The 22,763-nt window shown below is 44.0% G+C and overlaps 1 protein-coding gene across 5 annotated transcripts in view; it reads right to left on the bottom strand.

Annotated features, from left to right (window-relative positions):
* Shld1 (shieldin complex subunit 1) overlaps positions 1 to 22,763 on the bottom strand; it is a 72,466-nt gene that overhangs the window by 9,120 nt on the left and 40,583 nt on the right. For 2 of the 5 annotated variants that reach the window (XM_087654413.1, XM_087654415.1), the window contains exon 2: positions 5,552 to 5,718. In XM_087654413.1, the coding sequence (XP_087510539.1) occupies positions 5,552 to 5,600 (49 nt within the window). In that variant the 5' untranslated portion in view covers positions 5,601 to 5,718. 5 annotated transcript variants of the gene reach the window in all.

The raw sequence follows: 22,763 nt of genomic DNA, 5'->3' as shown, positions 1-22,763 counted from the left end.
GGTATATGCGTATGAGCTGTGGAAGCCGGACAGACGGCTTTAGATTCCCTAGAACTGGAGTTATAGGCCGTTATGAACCACCTAGTATGGGTGCTGGGAATTGAATTTGGGTTCTCTGCAAAGGCACTATGGGCTCTTAGCTACTACTTGAGAGCCAGCAAGATTGCTCAGTGGGTGAAGGCACTGAGTTTGATCTCCAGGGTCCACATAGTGGAAAGAGAGAACAAATCCCCACGAGTCCTGACCTTCATAAATGCCATGGCATGCACGTGTGTACACAGCCACAATAAGTAGATTAAAACTTTACACCAGAAACAGCCTGCTCGTAGGCTCCTCTGAGATCTTCAGAAGAAGCATGTCCCACTTTGCTTCCCAGGTCTGACTTTTCTTAGAGCCTTCACCATGCCGATTGTAGTGCCGAGACCAAAATCCTCAGACTAAAATCCATGCTGTCTGCCCAGTCTGACTGCTCATGGCTTTAATAAGTCTTCTAATAAACTGCTTACCCCCAAAGACAATCTATCTCAGTGGAACCCCTGGAGCCTGCACCCAAGACCTTTCCCTCTCCACCTGAGATTGCTATTTTATACAGATGCAAGACAGACTAAAAGCACGGGTATGGCTTCTCAGAGAAGAGCTGTGACCGTAAGTCACATCCAAGTATGAGATGGGTTCTTCAAGGGAGAGCGTCAGATCGTCTTTGTCTAACAGTTATTTTTACAATCGTCATATATTGTGGGTTTTGTGGGGTTTAAAGCTACTATCTTTGAAGAATTGCTAAGAAACATAAATAGGCTCACAGAATGATTCCTTAGGGCCCTAGACCAGAGATCACAGTTGATGAACTGCCCAGTATTCAGGGAGGTAGGACTTCTCTAATATAAACAAAGTCAATAGTCTTGGCATTTCCAGGAAATGCCTGAGAAAGGAATAAGGCCGTGTGCATCATCATATACACTCAGGCCACCGGCCTGGGTCATCGATACTTGAACATCCAATACAAAAGGCATTATCATCTCTGTGTCAGCAGCCTTACAGCACATGGTAACTGTGCTGGAATTCTTGTTTCTCAGCTGTAAGAGGCTCACCAGACTCCCAGAGTGAGGGGCTCCTTGCCTTTCCCATGTCCCCATAATTTCTCTCTTTCCATATTGCTTCAGATCTGCAGGCACAGATTCAACTGTGAACAAATGGGCTCTAATGCATGTACAAAAGAGCCCAGGGCCCTCCTCAAAGTCAGTGCCCAGCCACCCATGCTCTTATTTCTAAGACTCTGACACTGCTCCGAATTGTCAAAAATTGTCTTCAGTCCTAGAATCTTTCGGGTGTCCTTACTAGTCACAAACCACAGACCCAGGGGATGGCACTGCCCTTTTAGAAGTGGTCATGAGGCATCAGTGTTGAGATCTGGTAAATACTATAGATGACCAGGAAGACAGCATGGCCCGTGGTGAGAAGCAAGGAGTTGACACAGAAAGGAAAGGGCAGTTTAATGCTTCAAAAGCTAATTTAAAAAGCAGTCCTCACAATATCGGTTGTGCGCAATGCCAGGCAGCAATGTGGACAGGCTTCTAAATGGTTACCTTGTAAGGTGGATTTCAGTTCTGGCCTTGTAAAAGTTAGTTCATGGTCAAAGATCTGAAACCGGAATGTCTTTGTCTTGACAGAAGAAATGCTGGTAAATCTAGGAGAGGAGCCATGTGACCTTGGGCAAATTACTCAACACCTATGAATCTCAAGTTTCCACCTATAATGGCAGCCTATAATCTAGACAGCAGGGCTGCTCTAAGCACTGAGTGAGCTATTAACACAAAGCCTAATACATATCAAGTGCTCAAGGAGTAAACAATACTTCATAATTATTGATACAGTAACAAGAGCAGAAGCCACAGTAGATTTGTTACATGTGAAAGTCAGGGAGTTTGTCACTTAACATCTAGGACTTGAAAAGATAACTTGCACATGCTCCTGAGTGTCTCCTAGGCTGACAGAGGCTATGGTAAGGAAACATTTCCTTGTAGCTGCTGGCCCATGCTGGGAAGGGATGAGTCACAGGGAACATTACCCAGCTCCAGGCAGAGGTCCCCAGAGCACCCACTGCAAAACAATCGTGATCCCAGTGTGGGTGGAAACAGCAGGTGCCTTAGTGTGTGGGAGAGTCACACACTGAAGCTTGAGATGGCAGAGCCCTCCCGTTGTCCCCAAGCCACTTCCCCCACAAGACCCCAGGAAGACAGCACCTGGGTAGGTGAGATTGAAATGGTTATGGGGAGGTTTCCTCTGTTTCAACCCCAGCAGTGAGCTCTGAACCCTGAATTTGTTCCCCCAAGAATTCGTATGGGGTATAGTCCAGGCAGAGAGGAGTTAATTAGAGCCGGTGAGGAAGCTCCTTAGAAAGGGAGTGGGCTCAGTGGATAAGAGTTCAGAGGAGCTGAGTTCTGTTCCCTGCAACTATTTGAGCAGATCACAGCAGCCTGTAACTTCAGTTCCAGAGGATCTGGTGCCCCCTCTGGCCTCAGAGGGCAGACAGGCAGACACACAGTCAGGACATACATACATACATACATACATACATACATACATACATACATACATACATACACACACTTACATACCATACATATATACATACATACCATACATAAATACATAAAAACATAAACAGGAGAAGAGTGGGTTGAGTCGAGAGACAACTGTCGTATTGGCAAGTGTAATAGTTAATACTGACCACTTGACAGGACCAAGAGGCAAACCTCGGGACATGCCGGGAGGTTAATTTTTAAGTGTATGAATGTTTGCCTGTATATATATATATGAACCATGGGTGTGCCTCCTGGTGCCTACAGAGGTCAGAAGGGAGCATCAAAATCCCTGAAACTGGATTAGAGATGGTTGTGAGCCAAGTGTGGGTGCTGGGAACTGAACCTGAGGTCTGTGGAGCCATCCTGCCAGCCCTGTGAAGGATTATGTTGATTGGGTAGCAGCATTTCCTGGGCCAGGGTCCGATACTTTGTTAAAAAGGAGGGAGCTGCCCTCTTCACACATGGGAGCAGCTGTTTAAAGCTCCTGCTTCCTTGACTCAGGTTGTGCCCCAGACACTTTCCTTCCTGCAGATGTTTTTGTAGGAGTATCTTGTCACAGCAACAGTTAAGTAACCAGGGCAGCAGGCACAGGGCTTGTTCCAGCTCCCTGTGGCCCCTTCCCCTCCCCCATGAAGGGGAAAAAAAAAACCCTCCAGCATTGACAGAAGGCCTGCTGATGAGTCAGAACAGTGGAGAGTTAAATTTAAAGTTGCTCTAAAGGCAGACTCTCCTCAGCCCCCTCCCCTCAGCCCCCCCCCCACTCACCTGCAAAACTGAGGAAGCTTTGAGCCCTCCTTTCTGCACCACAGAAGCTTTGGGAAAGCCCCAAACAGAATTAAAACTTACTTAATTCAACCTAGGAGGAAAGCATCGTGGGTAGCAAAAGTAGAGAAGTACTAAGCTGAGGCTGACTAAATGACAGGACACAGGCAAGCCACAAGGGGACCTATGTGGAACTGGGATGAACGTGTGTTAAAAATGTTTCTGACACTTTTTTTTAATGTTGTAGTTTGTTTTAAAGAGGTCTTCTGCATTGCAAAAGCTGGTCTCACACTCACTGGCTGGAGTTCTTGTCCTGCCTCAGCCTAAAACAACAGATAAGAGCCACTTTAACTTTACATTGATATGATGTGTGTACACACACACACACACACACACACACGGCTGATGTAAAGTGTCTTACTCTATCACTCTACACCTTATTTTTTGAGGCAAAGTAGCTCACTGACTATGGAATTCATTGATTTTGCTAGGCTTGTGGGACAATGATCTCAAAGGAGCCACTTGTCTATTCTCCCCACACTAAGTAGGGGGTGACAGCCATCATAGTACACAGCTTTTTACACGGCTGCTGTGGATCATGCATGCCTGGAAGGAGAGAATCAACTCATTTTTAACGTTGTCCTCTACATATGCATTGTGGCACATGTGTGTGTGTATGTGCTTGTACTCACAAAATAAACAAGAAACGTTAAAAATGAGTAGGTAAGTGAGAAAAGAGCAACGAATGTGTCTAATTATAGAAAAATTACAACAAATACTTCAGTAAATAGATAAAGCAGGCGACTAGTCGGAACTCGAAGGAGAATTTGAAAATAGAAATCCAGATTGAGGGGTTGGGGATTTAGCTCAGTGGTAGAGCGCTTGCCTAGGAAGCGCAAGGCCCTGGGTTCAGTCCCCAGCTCCGGGAAAAAAAAGAACCAAAAAAAAAAAAAAGAAAAGAAAAAAAAAAAAAGAAAAAGAAAAGAAAAGAAATCCAGGTTGAAGATGTTACCTACCTCCTCTTGGCTCCACGTCTAAAGGATGTCTGCTCCCGACCCACTCTATCTCTCCCTCTCTGGTCACTGAATCAGTGTAACAGAGAGTCAAACGTCTCTTGAGTGTGGATAATATTTGAATATTGTCACATGCTATTCTACTTTATTAAAACAGCCTGCCCTCTCTAGACCCAAGCATGCTTGTTTAAAAGTTCCCTCTAAGATCTCTGTCCTGGGACAATGGGCCACTCAGCTCTGAGACAGGAAGAGAAGACAACAGCCCAGGGAAGGAGCAAAGGATCCCTGGTGGAGTTGCTGCTGCTTGTCTGTTCCTCCTCCTCCTCCTCCTCTTCCTCCTCCTCCTCTTCCTCCTCCTCCTCCTCCTCCTCCTCTTCCTCCTCCTCCTCCTCCTCCTCCTCCTCCTCCTCTTCCTCTTCCTCCTCCTCCTCCCACTTCCTGATTTTATTCAACTCTCTAAAACTTTCCTTCCCTTGTATCTCTAGGACTTTGCTAGGGTATGAGCTTTGTCTCAAGATCTGTGAGACTATCACGTAAATTTTCTGTGCCTCAGGATTTGTAAGTTCATTGGGTAAAGTTAAAATTTTTATAAAATCTGTAAAAAGAAAGTTAACAAAACTTTAAATGAAGGGTCGATAGTTAAATATCTACAACATGCTTATAGGTAGCTTGGATTCAACCCTTGTTTGGGGAAACAAATTTTTTTTTAATTTTATTTTTCTTGGATTACATTTCAAACTGTATCCCCTTTCCCCCTCTCCCATACCCCCTTCCCTGTCCCCCTGCTTCTATGAAGATGCTCTCACTGCCACCCTCCCACTCCCACCTCAACGCCCTGGCATTCCCCTACACTGGGGAAACGAGCCTTCACAGGACCAAGGGCTTTTCCTCCTATTGACGCTGGACAATGCCACCCTCTGCTACATATGTGGCTGGAGTCATGGGTCCCTTCATGTGTACTCATTGGTTGGTGGTTTAGTCCCTGGGAGCTCTGGTTGGGGGGCTTGGCTGGTTGATACTGAAAACAGATTTTTTTAGAAGGGGGTGTACATACCCGATAGACTCACTTCGAAGTAAATGGCAATAAAGTGGCTTGACACTGTCTTGGCTGATGACCTCATCAGGATGGAGGCAACCATGTGGCTGCTGGCCATCTTTACTATGGTTATAAAGAGGACTTGACATGTGACTCACCATCATCATAATATGACCACGTGGCATAACCAAATAAAGCGACATCCATATAGAGCCTTAGTCCTTCCGAGCTCTCTTGATTCTATATCCTTTTTAGACTAAGGAGGCAACAGCAGACATGCGGGATATTTTGGATTAGGATGGATTTTTGTATGATGATTTTTGTCCTGAGAGTAAAAATAACAGATGAGGATAAAACCACAAACAAGGTTTTTGAGAAAGAGGACATTAAAACACTATATGTGGATGAATAAGTTATTAAAGCGGCATCCACATGCAAGGATTTAAAAAACAAAAATGCAAAGCTTTGAGGTGGGGGAATGTTGGCAACTCTCTCTTTTACCTTTGTAACGGTCTTGGATATAATGCCTGAGCAACCAGGAAAATTTGGGGGCCAACCCTGAAGAGACTGTGGCAATTAAAGATGTAAATAACAATGTTTAGTGACTTTTATTGTCAATCAAGGCAACATAAATGAAGCTTTGTTTATGGTGTTCACTAACTTTTTTGCTCTTTTTGAAAAAGGCTGAGTTACTGAAAGAAGCACAGAAATAAAAAGTATATATGTCTTTTAAGGCAGCCAAGGAAATAGTTATGCAAATATTTATGTAATTACAGAAATATTTAGTCAATCTATCTAGGTCAATGAATGGTTTCCCAGCAGGAAAAATCATTATTGTTCTTATGAGATGCCAGTGTGCATAACAGGTCTTCTGGAGGTCAGCTTTATCTCAGAATAGTGTCATGAACTGAACCAGAATATTGTCCTTGAATGCCCTCAAAATGCAGAGTCTGCAAATGTCACTGGTTTGATATATGCCAAGATTCTTCAAATAATTTTGCCAATTCTAGTTTTCAATATAAGTAGAGGACTGTGGCCAGATATATCTCTGAGCTAACAGAATGCACCAGCTCAAGACCCAGAGGACTAGGCCTGAGGAATCTATTTAAAAGATCGGGGGAGGTAATCCCAGTTCTTGGGAGTCAGAAGCAGGCAGATCTCTGAGTTCCAGGACAGCCAGGTCTACTGAGTGAGTTCCAAGAATAGCCAGGGCTACACAGAGGAGCCCTGTCTCAAAAAAACAAAAAACAAACAAACAAACAAACAAACAAAAAACCCCAACCAAACAACCAACAACAAAAACAAACGGTCAAGGCAGGAAGAGCTACCAAAGCAAAACCATGAGAGAAATTCTCACAGGTCACCTCCAGGAAAGCAGGGACAGACTGGCTAATCACATAATTAGAAAGTCAAAGGGGTCAGGCTGGGCTTCTCTGTATTTCCTGGGGCATGGAAGGAGCCCACAAAGAGCCTGGGGTTGATGGTTTGGAGTTGTGTCCGGGATTCTTGTGACGGAGGTGGCCACCTCCACACTGTGTTTAAAACAGAAACGCATTTAACCACATGGATTCCTGGCCATTCACAGGTGCCTCTGTGCTGGTTAGGAGAACAGAGAAGAGCAGGAAATAGAGATCCTTTAATTTAACAGCTTCACTTTTAAAAAAAGAATCCCTCCTCCTTCCTTCCCCCATGTGTGTTTCTTCTTTCTTCTTTTGTGCATCAGACAAGAAGGCCTTTCTGGTGGGGACAGGGCGGACCTCAGATGAGCCAATTCTGCCTCCTGGCTGCTTGCCTCAGCCAGGTTTTGATGCCAAGCTGTCAGTTACTAGCAGGGACTGGCACCCTTAGTTGGGTCTTCTGATTAAAAACAAGCCTTAGGGAAGACCAGCAGAGGTTTAATTCATGAACTGGGATCTGGTCAGGGTTTCAGACAGACTGAGATGGCAGAGAGTAGTAGAATTCTCCATGAAGGATAGCAGAGGCTCAAAGAGCCGGTGAATGGTCCAGGATGAGGAGGGATAAAGAATTGTTAGGAATACAGGGAGGGAGGAGAAAGGCTAGGGAGTTAGGGCCACAGCTGTGAACATCAGAAACTTACTGTTTCAGCCCAGGAGACACTGTGACTGGAAACACTGAAGTGTTCCTAGCTTGTAGTGCAGCGAGACAGTAGCTCAAGCAGTCTGGCAGGAGGCTACAGACCAGTGGTTCTCTTCCTTTCACATAGTTCCTCATGCTGTGGCCACTCTCAACCATAAAATTTTTCATTGTTACTTCAGAACTGTAAGTGTGCTACTGCAATGAATTGTAATGGGAATATCTGATACACCACACCTGGGAAACGGTCATTCAGCCCCCAAAAGGGTCAAAATCCAGAGGCCGAGAACCACTGCTGTGGATGGTCTCTCCTTATCTAAGGTCTACTCAAGTTAGAAATTGACTTGAAGATGCATGTCTAACCACTTATGTTAAGGTTTCAAAAGCTCAGAGTCTTAACATACTAATCAACGGAATCCTGATAATGTATCAATCTAGCCTTGGAAAAGCACTGGCTACAGTTATCATGGTCACAGGCTCCAAATTTTAAAATTCCTTTGGTCATTTTCTAAATGTAGATTTTAAAGGTGCTTCTCATTGTGCTGAAAACATTTGTATCATATATATGTATAAATATGGATATAGATAGAAATATAGATGTATTTCTAGGCTTCTGAACAGAGAAAGGTGTTCATACCTTTAACCCTTTAGGGTCTTCAAGCTTTTGTGATGGCTCAAAGATATGACTCTATTCCAGCTGTTTACAGACACTTGTTAACAGCTTTTTCTACACTGAGAATTTCAGCCCAGATTACATATCATACGCTACAGATCTAAAACTTTTATCTCCTTTAAACTCCTGTAGACTTTTAAAAAAAAATTATGTGAGCCTTAGGAGTCATGACTTAGATCTACTTGTCACAGGTCAAATGGACTCCACATAAGTACACCTGTCAGTCAACAGCTTAAGTTTTCCTCCCTACTGTCCCTAAGAGGGTGGACTCTTTCCTTCCCTTAAACTCCTTAGCTTTACCTTCTGTCCCTAGTCTATATCTGTCCCAGCAGATTTCTAATCAGCTGACAGACGCCACCCAGGAATCAACTACGGCATGCAAACTGCTCACACACTGTAACACAGCAGCCCCCAAGTGGCTTTGAGGAACCAGAGGGCCCTGGACTAAAAGCAGATAGAAACCAGTCCAGCCAATGTGACGGCGCTGTCTCTTCAGGCTGTCACTAGACCACACACACCCCACCCCTATTGCCTGAATCCCTTCCTTTCCACCTCTGACAGGCAGTCTAGCCTTCCTGGGCCAGACAATGACGTCCTAATTTCAGCTGAGAAGCAGTTACAGAAGAGACTATATCACCCCTTATCATCAACAAAAAGCTGAAATATTAGGTCCAAAGGAAACTGTTCCCCTTCACTGAAAGGAGTCACTTCCCTTATCTCTGGCAGAAGGGACAAATGGATACCTGTGGTGCCTATTAGCAAACCAAAGCTCATGCTGACTTCTAGGCTCTTTCAGAATCACAAGTGCTTGTTAAAAATCAGAGTTACAAAAACTTGCAGAAAGGGCTACTCAAGATGAAAGCTGGGATGTGATTGAATAGCTTACTTCATGGTGACTGGATTTTACCTGGGAAGATCGAAATCAGCGTTTACTTTTCTGTCTTGTTATTTGATGCATCCTAATGCTCATTTCTGGATGTCAATGTTCTATTCTTTTGTAGACACCAAGGGCCCTAAAATTAACTCCCTAGAATATGAGTCAATGGTTTGACCCATTCTCCTAGATCTCCTACTGAACTATAGATATGCTATCTTGTGAAAGTATTTGTAAGAATAGTTTAAATACTAAACCTATTGTGGGTAAACTGGTCTCTAGTCACTTAAACCAACCATAAATTTCCATAAATTCCTAGAGGAAACCAGTCTCTAGACCAGCCATAAACTCCTATGTAGTGTTCCTAACCTAACAGTTATGAGGACTGCTTGGCCACTTAACTGCTATCTTTCCACTTCTGTAAACAATGCTTGCTTGCTGCAGAAGCCCAGGGCTACCTTTCTATACACGTCACAATTGCATTTTTTTTTCTTTTAAAAATTCGAACAGATTGAAGGTTGAGGCTAATTCCTGCTACCCTCCCTGGAACAGCCCCATTGGAGATAGAGTCCTTATTCAGACATCTTAGGGATTTTTCTTTTCAGATACTCCATAACAGGTCAAGAGTTGAGCTCTCAACTGTTCCTGCATATCTTTGCTCTGTCATCATGGACTCTAAGCCTCTAAAACCATAAGCTCAATTAAATACTTTCTTTTATAAGTTGCTTTGGACACAACACTTTGTCATTGCAATAGAAAAGTAGCTAATAGAAGTTGATACCAGGGACTGGGCTATAGCTGTGAAAGACCCGACCATGTGGTTTTGTGAAGGACTGTGAAGGACTTTATGACTTTAAACTAGAAAAGCATCTAAATGCTATAAGCAGAGATTAAGGGGCCATCCTAGTCAGATCTTAGAAGAGAGTAGTGCTGAGAGCCATATGGACCATAGAGGCCTAGCTCAAGAGGTTTCAGAAAGGAACAACACTAACAACTGAGCTAGAGACCATTTGACAAAATATATGGCTGCCTTCTGCCATTTTCTTAAGAATTTTGCTGAGGCTAAATTGAAAAGTAATGGATTAATTTCTTTGGCAGAGGAGATTTCAAGACCAACTATCCCAGGAAGGCAGCAGAACTTGGCCGTGTAGTCCATGTGGGACAGGCTTTAGGATTATGAAGGATACACTAGTAAAGGGGTTGTAGAATCTTCCTCTAGTTAAGGAGAACCACTGAGAGTAGGTGTGTGGCAGGGGAGTCCCTGCACAGAAGCCCAAAGAGGTCATCAAATGAAGCTGTGAAACCTGAATTGCAGTGGGGTCCTGGAGATGCTGCAGATGCCAGAGCCATGGGATATCTGCCAAGAAGAGCTGCACACAGGATGTGGAACCACCCCAAAAGAGAGGAGTGTGTTGTAGGTAGAAAAGCTGGAAGGGGAGAGCCATCTGAACCCTCTGATGTCAGGCATGGAGCTACAGGATTTAGAGTTTGCCCTGACAAATTCCCATCTTGTTTTGATCCAATATTGCCTCACTACGCCCCTCATTCTTCCCTTCTGAAATAGTCATGTATATATCTGCAGCTTGCTTCTTTATTTTACTGGGGATTACAATTAAGAGATTGTCTTGAGTCTCAGAAGATACTTAGACTTTTAAGTCAGTGTTGAGCTGGAAAGACTATGGGAACTTCTGAAGTTGGACTAAATGCATTTTGCCACATGATATGGCCACAAGCCTATTGGGGCCAGGGAGTGGAATGTAGTGGTTTGAATGAGAGTGGTCCCTAAAGCCCCTTTTGCTAGAACTCTTTGGGAAGGATTAGGAGATGTGGCCTTGTTAGAGGAAGGTGTCACTGGTGGCAGGCTTGAGATTTCAAAAGACTAATGACATTCCCAGTATATTCTCAGTGTATTTCCTCTCTGCCTCCTTCTTGTGGACCAAGATGTAAGCTATCAGCTATTCCATGCCTTTGGCCTGTCATCATGAATACTATTCCTCTGAAATTGTAAGCCCAATTAAACACACTATTTTATAAGTTGTTGGGTCATGTTTTTTGCTACATCAACAGAGATATAACAAATGCATATGTAGACAGTACAAATTTGACTAGATGGGTTATGAAAAAAATGAAATTGGGAGGAAATTAGGGGAGGAGTATATCTATGAGGAGACATGGGAAAGAGGAAGTAAGACCCAAATGCATGATATGAAAGTCTCGACTAATAAAAATATTATATTGTTAAAAATAAATACATTTATTTAGTTGCTAGAGAGTACAGTTGGTTTGAATGAAAATGGTCTTCAAGTCTCATAGGGAGTGGCACTTTTGGGAGGTGTGACCTTGTTGAAGGAAGTGTGTCACTGGGTGTGGGCTTTGAGGTTTCAAATGCTCAAGCCAGGCCCAGTGTCTCTGTCTTCTTGCTGCCTGCTGATCAGGATGGAGAACTCTCAGGTGTCTCTCTAGCACCATGGCTGCCTCTGTGTTACCATGGTTCTCATAATGATAATGGACTAAACCTCTGAACTGTAAGCCAGCCCCAATTAAATGTTTTCCTTTATAAGAGCTGCTATGGTCATGCTGTCTTTTCACAGCAATAGAAACCCTACAATAGCTACTTAGTGGATCACTTGTTTGCAAGCATAATGTCTTGGGTTCAACGCCCAATACCACAAACAAACAAACAAACAAACAAACACTTGTTTGAAGACATGAGGGTTGTAAGCCTTACAGCTAGGGTTTAAACAGAAAAGACCAAAGAGAACAATATTAGAGAGCATAGGTAAGTTCACAGGTTCCAGCACAGCACACAAAGTTCTGCTCAAAGACATCAAGTATCTTCATGGTACTCAATACTGATATCACCGCTAGGAATTCAGACTTGCACTCTCTAAACTTCAAAGTTCAAAAGTAATTATTTACTTAATGATTTGTGGTTTTGGTCTAAAAGTGGTTTCAGATGTCTTGGAGGCAGCAGATAGGGGAGTGGGAGGAAGTGCTAAAACTCCATTATATCACACCAAGGCTGTGCTCAGTACAAATTATAATTACCACAGGTTCTTCTTTTCTTTCTTTCTTTTTTTGAAGGGGGGGGTGTTACAGGGCAGGAAAGTGGGGCTAGCGATTGAACTCTGGGCCTTCAAAATGCTAAGAGGGTACTTTACCAAGCTATATCCCATCCCGTTATTGTAGGTCATTCTAATGGAGCTCCTTACTGATCCTACATTTATCAGTTAGTTTGGTAAACTATGCTGGACTCAAGAGAAAGACCATTATTTAGAATCTGCTCGGAAAGATAACCACAATGTAGATCTCAGGGATGGAGAAACCTTGAGAGACTAATGCCTGCCATGTATTCTGTTATCTGAAACACAACCCTATTGTCATTTGCTCTCCAGCATTCTCTCTGTCTCTCTCCATCTCTCTATCTATCTGCCTACCTGTATTCATCCATCAATACCATCCATGTCTTTATGACAAAACTATCAGACTAAAACAAACGGGTTTAAATAAACTCGTTGACTATAGACTAAGGTTGTGTCCTGGTTTGAATGAGAAACATCTCTCATGGTCTTAAGCATTTGAACACTTAGGGGAGGTTTAGGCAGTGTGCAGTCTTGCTACAGGAAATGTCTCACTGGCTTTGAGATTGAAAGTCTTGGACTCTGCTTCCTGCTTGCTGCAGAAGGTTGAGACCCTCAGCTTACTATTCCCACTGCCATGTCTCGCTTGCCTGCCATGGCCGACATGGCCTCCCTGTGGAACCACAAGCCAAAGTGGACCCTTCTATAGGTTGCCTTTGGTCATGGTGTTTTTATCACAGCAACAGAAAAATAGCCAAGCAATGGCGAGGAATAGTAAGGCTGAGTTTGTATGTAGAGGATGCAAATGTTGGGCGCTCCACACACGGTGGAGCACAGCAACTATTTTAAAAGACAGTTTGGGACAGAGATCCTTACAGAGGCACAGAAAAAGAAAATGTTTGATTAGACATGAAAAGTTATAAATTATAAATCTGCCAGTTGGGGAAAGTAAATGTTTGCTGAAGATTAGATATGTGGAAAAGACACGTCATCAAATCTAAAGTAATTAAAAAAACCCAATTTAATATAATACAGCTTTACTCAATTTTAATAAACCTCTCCGCGGTGCAGAAGGAAATGAGTTTGTGTCTTTGGTATGACTCCAGTGAGGTGAAGCTGAGTTAATTATCCCCACGGTAAACATAGACTTGGCTCAGTCAATGAGCCTGCCTGGCCGACAAGTTCATTTCCACCTGCTGGAGAAACTGCCTAGTAACCAGACATGCATCACACTGTTACAGCGACATGTGTCCGTAAGGAGGGCGTCCAAAGGTGTACTTTAATTCATGACTGATGTTTACTTTTATTGACATAGTAATTGCTTATAACTTATAAGTTTGAAAGAAGAGACCGATGAGTCTTATTCTGAAACGCAATGGCTCCCCATCCCTTCTGCATCCCCACAGTCCACCACTTCAACTTACTGCTTTCATTTTTCAGATCTTTGGGTCTGTCTAACCCATGTTTTCAAGGCAGTGCACCAGTTTTCTACACCACATGCTCGTCCCCTACCCAGCAGGGGAGAATTTAAGCCTCTGGCAGAAGGGAGCCTTCCCTTCCCCGTCCCTCAGTATGGTTTATGGGTCACAGTGAAGCAGTATTCAGTGCTTACATTATTACAACTACACAAAACCTCATCACTTGTATATACTTGTTTCTTTTCTGTGTCTGTTTGCTGTGATTTTAGACAGGGTCTCACTCTGTAGTCCCAGCTAACCTGGAACTCACTGTGTAGACCAGGCTGGCCTAGAACACTCATAGATCTATGTCCCTCTGCCTCCAAGTGCTGGGATTAAGGGTATTTGTGCCAGGTTTATATGCTGTGTTTATAGCTAACTAAATTTTACCCCAATCCTGTAATAGTGTCTTAATACAATTTTCCTATGTTAGGCACCTGGGACAAATCCTCGCTTTCTCAGCCCTTACCACACTCCAGGATCTTCCACCCGTGGCTGGATTTTCTGCCCCATTCTGGTTTTGGTGTTTTGTTTTTCAGATTTTTCTGTCTTCTTAGTTGTCTCTGCTTCTCCCAAGTTCCTATTTCTCACTACTGTTGAAATTTCTAGAACCTATTTCTCTCTCTGTTCTCTAAGAATCCTTACAGAGGATTTCCTTGAATGGTCGAGTCAGTATTTTGGGGGAAGGGTTATCAAAATGCTAATTGGAAAGTCCCATATGAACAGAACTCACAGATAGACCCCCCCCCTCACCTGGGCAGCCAGATGGGAAGGTTCAGGGTCCTCTTTCTGGAGAGAGCACTTAGCCAGAGACACTACGGAGAGGCTGGGCAAAGGCGTTGTGTTCTCAAGAAGCATCAGAGGCCTCAGGTAGGAGAGATAAGGGAGGGAGCAATGCAAAGGACAGGGTACAGACAGGGGGACAGCAAAGGACAGGGTACAGACAGGGGGACAACAAAGGACAGGGTACAGACAGGGGGACAGCAAAGGACAGGGTACAGACAGACAGGGGGACAGCAAAGGACTGTTCCTGAGGTGGGAAGCAGTGGGCGAAGAGGGAAAGCAGGCTCTATAACCAGAGCCATGGGGACAAGGTGGGGACAAGGATGAGCAGGAGGGGGGGAGACACATCTAGATTATGCAAAGAAGTTTTTACAGACCTTGTCAGAGACATTTACAGAGTCAAACATTAAAATCTTTTGTAACATTTTATCCAATGGATCCAAATTATCTTTACAATATCTTCATCACACATAGAAAAATCACCTCTGATTTCCTTCTGGTGAATCACAGGGTAACATTTTCTACAGTGTTCATTTAACCTTATGAAGAGCCTGGGGGAAAATGGAGCTTTATAAACACACTGGAAACTCCCTGAATGAGCTGTAAGTCTCCACAAGCAGGCTTCAGCTACACACCAGGGAAGCAGTCCACACCGCTGAGAGAAACACAAACAAACAGACAGGAAGAGGCAGGCCCAGCAATACGAGTTTGAGGCCAGCCTGGTCTACACAACAAGCTCTAGACTAGCCAAGGCTACATAAGACTGTCTCAAAACCAAACCAAACCAAACCAAACCACAAACCCCCTAAACCAGCTCGTTGCTGGAATGAGGAGGGGGCTTGAGAATGAGTCAAGTTTTCAGCCCTATCAGGCCCCAAAGGTGGTCCATTTAACCCTCACCTTCACTTTAGCATATGGGATAAATGCAGAACCACACTATAGGGCTGGGCCTCTGCTTGTCCTAAAAGGCCACAGAAGAGAAGAAAAGTGAATCCTTTGGTTTACAAGCTATGGTGTGGGAACTACTTTATTCAGATAAGATTCACAGCTTTCCCTGCTCAACACTGAATGGTTATAAGGGACAAGAGGGGCTCCAGAGCCACCTCCCTGGATGTCTGTAATTTCAAGTGACTCGGAATTGGCTCTAAGAGACATCTGTGCCCCTCCTCCACTGGCCACCCTGATGAAAGTCCAGTACGTGTACACTGCCAGCCATGTTCCCTACTTAGCCTTTCCTTCTCGGTGCTACTTGGGAACACAGGCCTGTGCACAGCCTCTGGGCAGCCATCCTCAGTTCAGCAGGGCTAGCTTGTCTCCTCCAGCCCCCTGTAGTCAGTGCTTCAATTCAGATTCATCGAGGTTATTTTGTTTGTATTTCTCTGGTTGACATTTCCTGGAAGCAGAGACCCTGTCCTGCTTTTAGGGAGTATTTTAGGGAGTGAGGAAGAATGGATGAGGGCCCTGGTTTTCAATGCTAAAGGGTAACCCCAAATAACCATCACACAAGCTGGTAGTGGGGTGAGAAGCGAAGGTCTGGTTCCACCTCAGTCCCTAGTTAGTGCTCTGGCTTCGGATCCTGCCTCCCTTCACAAAGGAACACGCCTGCGTTCTCTTGCACACACAGGAAGGGGGATTTGGGTTTCTAAGTTTGACAATAAAAATCAGGATGCTTGGGTCTCAGATGTGTGTCTCCTCAAGCCCATATGTTGAAATCCTACCCCAAGGGGAGGATGCTACAAGTGGGGCCTTTGGGAAGGGATTAAGTCATAGGGGAGGAGTCTTTATGAGTGACATATTAGTGACTTTATAAAGGAGAGCTTAGACAGCCCTCTCCACTGCTTAAGGACACAGCTAGTAGGTACCATCTATGAGCCAGGTACCAAGTCCTCATCACACACCAAATCTGCTGGCCCCTGACCTTGGACTTGCCAGCCCACAGAACTGTAAGCAACAGACTTCTTTTATTTACAAGCTATTTAGTCTATAGTGTTTTGTTATAACCTTCCAAAAAGACTACAGCATGCTGGGGAGCACATTCAACTGATTTAGAGCAGATTTCTGCCCACAGGGTTAGAAGAGGATGGGCTGGAGTGAGGAAAAGAAAGCTACTGAGGACTGGCTAACTGTGAACTCTAGGGACTTTGTTTTTTGGTTGTGTTTCAACAGTTTCATGTAGTTCAGATTGGTCTTGAGCAGGCTATGTAGCCAAGACTAGCCTTGAAGTCTTGACCTTTCTTCTGGGATTACAGGCATGTGTCACTCTAGCTCTGATCTGTGGTTTTGCTTTGTTTTGTTTTCATCATCATCATCACCCTCATCCTCATCATCATCATCACCACCATCATCCTCCTCCCTACCATATTCCATAGATTTTTTTTTCATAAATTTTTTAAAGAGAGAAAGCTAGTTCATTCAAAAATACTAAGCAAATTAGAAGGCAATCCGTCCCGGTGAGCTTGGGATACCTTGTGCCTGTATCAGTAGACACTAGGTCTCTTTCCTAGTTCTCTGATCAAAGTTCCAAATTGTTAATTAAAAAAATACTAATGGCTGGGAGGGCGAAGGCTCTTCCTATGCAAGCATAAGGACCTGAGTTTGAGTCCCAGCATCATGTAAAAAACTATATAAAAAAAATCAGTTGGTGTGGCTTTCACGACTGTGACCTGAGTGTTGGTAGGCAGTTAGGGAGTCAGCGAGCCTCAGGTAGAGAGCCAGTCTCAAGATAATATGGTGGAGAGTGGTAGAAGCTCTGCATTTTCTGAGAAACTCCTTCTCCCTCATGCAGGTCAGGCACACACCATCATACCACCTGACGTTTAGAGGACTCTGTTCAGGACGCACAGTAGCATATACAGTTAAGCAGGGGCTCTGAAACAGTGACAATATCACACTGCCCTAAACCAGAACAGAACAGACAACACAATGCACCCATTAAGGTTCAAGAGGGACACTCCATCAATGCTGAGGGCTCCTTAGGGAGCCTAAAGAGTAAGGTAAATCTCAGAGGGGTCTGGTAAGAAAAACCTGAAGTAGTCAAGGAAAGAACCCTAAGAGCCTGAATTAGAACTGGTTTAGGAGCCCATTTTTAGGAGGCAAAACCAAGAGTTCAAATATAGTAGGTTGTGTGTGTCCGAGAACACACAGGTTGGAAACACCACGACAGCAGGGTGAGGCCACATTAGTCAAACTATGGCAGCAGCTACTGTGATTCCAAAAACATGACGGTCACCACAACTACCCAGAAATTCAGGCAGAATCTGAAAGGGCAAATCTTAAGATCCAAGGTCAAGAAAACAAGAAGCATGAGGTTTTAAAAGGTGAAAGTTGTTGAGATGTACACACAGACACAAAGACACACAAACACACAGACACACATACACAGACACAGACACACAGACACACACACACACACAGACACATAAGACACACAGACACAGAAACACACACTCACACAGACACACACACAATCACACACAGACAAACACACACAGAGAGACACACAGACACATAGACACAGAGATACACAGACACACACACATACACACACACTCACTCACACAGACACACACAAACACATACACACACACTCACACTCACTCACACAGACACACAGACAGACACACACACACACAGACACATAAGACACACAGACACACAAACACACACTCACACAGACACACACACAATCACACACAGACACACACAGAGAGACACACAGACACATAGACACAGAGATACACAGACACACATACACACACACTCACACAGACACACACAAACACACATACACACAGACACACAGACAGACAGACACACACACACACAGACACATAAGACACACAGACACACAAACACACACTCACACAGACACACACAAACACACACTCACACAGACACACACACAATCACACACAGACACACACAGAGAGACACACAGACACATAGACACAGAGATACACAGACACACATACACACACACTCACACAGACACACACAAACACACATACACACAGACAGACAGACAGACAGACACACACACAGAGAGACAGACAGACAGACAGACACACACACACACACACACACACACACACACACACGAGTATACAGTATATATGCTTCCACTAAGGTGAAGTAAAGGAAGCAGCTACTGAGGGTAGAAGAAAGGTCTAAATCATGATGGCAGAAGGAATATTTGGGGGAGGTAGTAGTCTAACAAGAAGAAGAAAGGAGGACAGATGGGGGAAGGGACATACAAGCAAGCTATGATGACATACATGTATGAAAATGTCACAATGAAACTCCTATTCTGTACACTAAAAATATTTAAAAAACAAGACACCAATATGGGACCAGGGATGGATGTAGAGCTCGGTGGTTTGCCTGGCACGCACAAGGTATGTGATGATATCTAGCACTGACTGAGGGAAAAGCTACTGGCTCCATGGCTGCTTCCGAGAAGACAAGAGATGAGATTTAGGATGGAAACAGTAGCAGGCAGTTCTGTTCAGAGGAATTAGTCCTTTTGTTTTCCACACTTATTTACTTATTTATTTAGACATGTGTGCATATTTCATGACCCTCATGTGGATGCATAGTACAGCTTGTGGGTGTCAGTTCTCTCCTTCTCCCACACGGGTTCCTGAGTCTGAACCCAGGTGCTCAGGATTGACAACAAGGACCACTGAGATATCCTGCCAGTCCCCTGTCTTTTTCTTTTTTTAATTTGGAGAATGTAGTAGACACTAGCCAAGATAATCTCAAGAATGTAAGCAGCCAGGCAGTGGTGGCTCACACCTTTAGTCCCAGCACTTGGAAGGCAGAGGCAGGCAGATCTCTGAGTTCGAGGCTAGACTGGCCTATGGAGTGAGTTCCAGGATAGCCAGGGCTATACAGAGAAACCCTCTCTCAACATCCCCCACCAAAGAAAACCTCAAACAAACAAGCAAATAAAAGAAGAGGAGGAAGAGGAAAAGAAAGAAGAAAAAAAGTCGGGCATATGTAGCATAGGCCTGTAATTCCAGAAGCCAGGAGGCAACAGTGAGAAGATTCTGAGTTTAAAGCTAGCCTGAGCTACTTTGGAAACACACACACACACACACACACACACACACACACACACACACACACACACACAAGTGGACAGAGGAACTATAGCAATGGTATAATAGGAGCTGAAAAAGAAGAAAACACAACACAACACAGCAAAAATTCCCCACTGTGTAGAAAGATTGTTTTTTTTTAAAAAAGATTCATTCATTATATATAAGTACACTGCAGCTGTCTTCAGACACACCAGAAGAGGGCATTGAAACCCATTACAGATGGTTGTGAGCCACCATGTGGTTGCTGGGAACTGAACTCAGGACCTCTGGAAGAGCAGTCAGAGCTCTTAACCGCTGAGCCATCTCTCCAGCCCAAGGGTGTTTTTTTTCCTCTTTGAGCTTTTGTATATTTCCTGATCTTTTACAATGAGCATGCAAACCAGAAAACTTGGAAGGAGAGCGTGTGATTGACTGACTCACACAGAGAAGTTTCGAGGGGATTATTCAAATGCAGACTGAGCAAGGGCAGCAACAGAACCTCAAAGTCCACAGTCAATCACTTGTCAGAAGCTCAGACACCCACAATACCCGACCTTAGGTGGAGAATGACACAGAGTTGGATGCATTCGCAGGGCTCTCAAAGAGTCACGTGGTCTCTTACTCTAAGCAAAAAGTTCCATTTGGAGACACTGTAAGCTTTAAATGGCCACTGAGACACTGCGACTGGCTTTACCTGGTGAAGCAGCACAAAGGACCTGGAGTCAAGCAACCACTCTCCTTTAAATGACCGCAATGTCACATTTTCACATTGATTTTTAAAATTTTCCATTAAATTACAAAATACAAATATACAAAGTCATCACACTCTTTATTGGTTCCCATGAACAGAACACATCTAGAACAATTAGCTTGGAGGCCAGGAACTCCAGAACCCCAGGCCTTCGTCCTGTACCCTCCATTTATGATGTGTTAGCAGTTACAGCCATTCTGATACCCATCACCTACATCGCTGTGTCTTTTTCAAAAGTATTTCTATTTTCCTTTACTTGTGTATTTGTATGCCTCATGGAATGGGCGGTTGGGAGGCAGGCATGGGGAGGTGCCCACAGAGACCAGAAGAGGTCATCACAGTCCCTGGAGCTGGAGTTACAGGTGGCTGTGAGCCTCTGGATGTGGGTGCTTGGGCGGGAACTTGGTCCTCTGTCAGAGTAGCAGGCTGCTGTCTTTGGGACTTATAAACAGAAAGTCGCACAGGATGTGCTCTTTGGGGTCTGGGTTCTTTCACCTGTCACTGGGTTGTGACAGTCATTCATGTGTACTGTGACAACCTGTATATTTTCAGGGATGAACCTACACTGTGAAGAACCACTATTGACCGTCCATTCCAGTAGTGGCAGCTTACGGGTGGTTTCTCGTTATCGTTAGCATTGGTGCTGCCGATAGTCAATGGATGTGGGCGTGTTCCTTCTGGGATGTACCTGGAAGTACACGTGCTATGCTCCAGGGCACACACACGCTCAGCTTTGAGACATTGCACACAGGAGGCAGCTTCTCTGTGAACCGAGGCCTGGCTGTTCTGCTTGCATCCTAGTGATGGCATCTTATGCCAGGGCTTGAGCAAAGCTGACCTTTTCATTGCAGAGGACTGAAAGCACCCAGAATATTTACCTTAAGAGTGTGACCTGGAGGGGCTGGGGATTTAGCTCAGTGGTAGAGCGCTTACCTAGGAAGCGCGAGGCCCTGGGTTCGGTCCCCAGCTCCGAAAAAAAGAACCAAAAAAAAAAAAAAAAAAAAAAAAAAAGAGTGTGACCTGGAAGGCCTGAGAGACCTGGCTTCATTCTTTGGAGCCCATGTGAAAGCAGGACTCTGACCTCCACAAGCATGTCACGTGTCACGTGTGTGTTCCCCCATGCTCCACGCCCCCACACACACCTCAGCCCTACACACTAAAGTTAAGCTGAGGTACAGAGACCACCAAGAGTCCAGGACCAGCTTGGGCTACTGAGTTGCAAGTCAACCTGGGCTACAGCAAGATGTTGCCTCAGAACAATCCACAAAAGTTACCTTCACAGATATTCCTTAAGCTTTTTTTTTTTTTTTAAACTCCTGAAAAAGAAGCTATTTATCAAGAAGGGCAGAAGAAAATGCTACAGTTAAAAGCAAATTATATCGCCGAGGATACGCTGCTGAGTAAAGCAGAGCACAATTAAACACGATTAAAACAAAACACAATTAAATCAAAATCAATCAAACAGTCCACATAAACCCAAGCACTAACTGGTGAGCTAATGAAGGAAATTGGACAGGATCGTGCTTTTAATAGCGTCTGCTCCAAACACCACAGCTCAGGCTTAGGTGACCAGGCAGACAAGAGGCAATTAGTTCTCACAGACGGGCAGAGTTACTCTTCCCGGTTCATTAGGACCATCTGCTCGCTTACTCTCCCAGACTTTCCCTTTACATAATCTCCCTTCCTCCCTTCAAGCTAACTGCCTGCCGCTTTTATATTTGATCAGTATCTTTTCCTAATATGCTTGGTTTATGAGCCTCATCGGGCTCTGTTATCTTAAAGTGCATGTTCAATTTCCTTCCCAGAAGCTTTTTTCAGAATATTAGGCCTGGGGAGGAAATGACAGATGAAAAGATTATTGGGCCATGCAGGTCTTACATAAATTGAGGTTTCAAGGCTATGTTGTAGCTTCCTGTTTCCAAAGGCGATTTTTTTTCAGGTTATTAAACATTATTTGTGACCTTTAAAAAGAATTGCCAGTCATTAGTAATAAAATCTGTCACAATGGTAAGTAACATAAAATGTCAATTCTCAATAAGACTTAAAGCCTATTTGCATATATTCAAAATTCTACATAGGCTCTCTCTCTCCATATATATATATGTGATTATAACGGAATATATTTTACTTAGCACCACATATTAAGAAACTATAAATAAAGCTAGGCATGGTGGCACAAAACTTTAATCCCAGCACTTGGGAGGCAGAGACAGTTGAATCTCTGAGTTCAAGGCCAGCCCCATCTACAGAGGTAGGCGGACAGCCAGAGCTACCCAGAGAAACTGTCTCAAAAAAGAAACTAATTACAATAGACAATGATCACTGTTGAGATGGCTCAGTGAGTACAGGTGCTTCTTGGGAAAGCCTAGTGACCTGAGTTCAAACCCTGGAACCCACAGAAAGGTAAAAACAGAAAGGTGAAAAGAGAGGACCAACTCCAAACGTTGTCCTTTGATCTTTACACGTGTCACAGAACACACACACACACACACACACACACACACACACACAGACACACACACACACACTAAAGAAAATACTTTTGTAAAAGAGAAGAAATATCAATGAAAATACCTA

The sequence above is a fragment of the Rattus norvegicus genome, chromosome 3 (assembly GCF_021556685.1).
Source record: "Rattus norvegicus strain SHRSP/BbbUtx chromosome 3, alternate assembly SHRSP_T2T, whole genome shotgun sequence".
NCBI lineage: Eukaryota > Metazoa > Chordata > Mammalia > Rodentia > Muridae > Rattus > Rattus norvegicus.
Note: the sequence above shows the minus strand (reverse complement) of the source record. Positions and strands in the feature narration are given on the sequence as shown.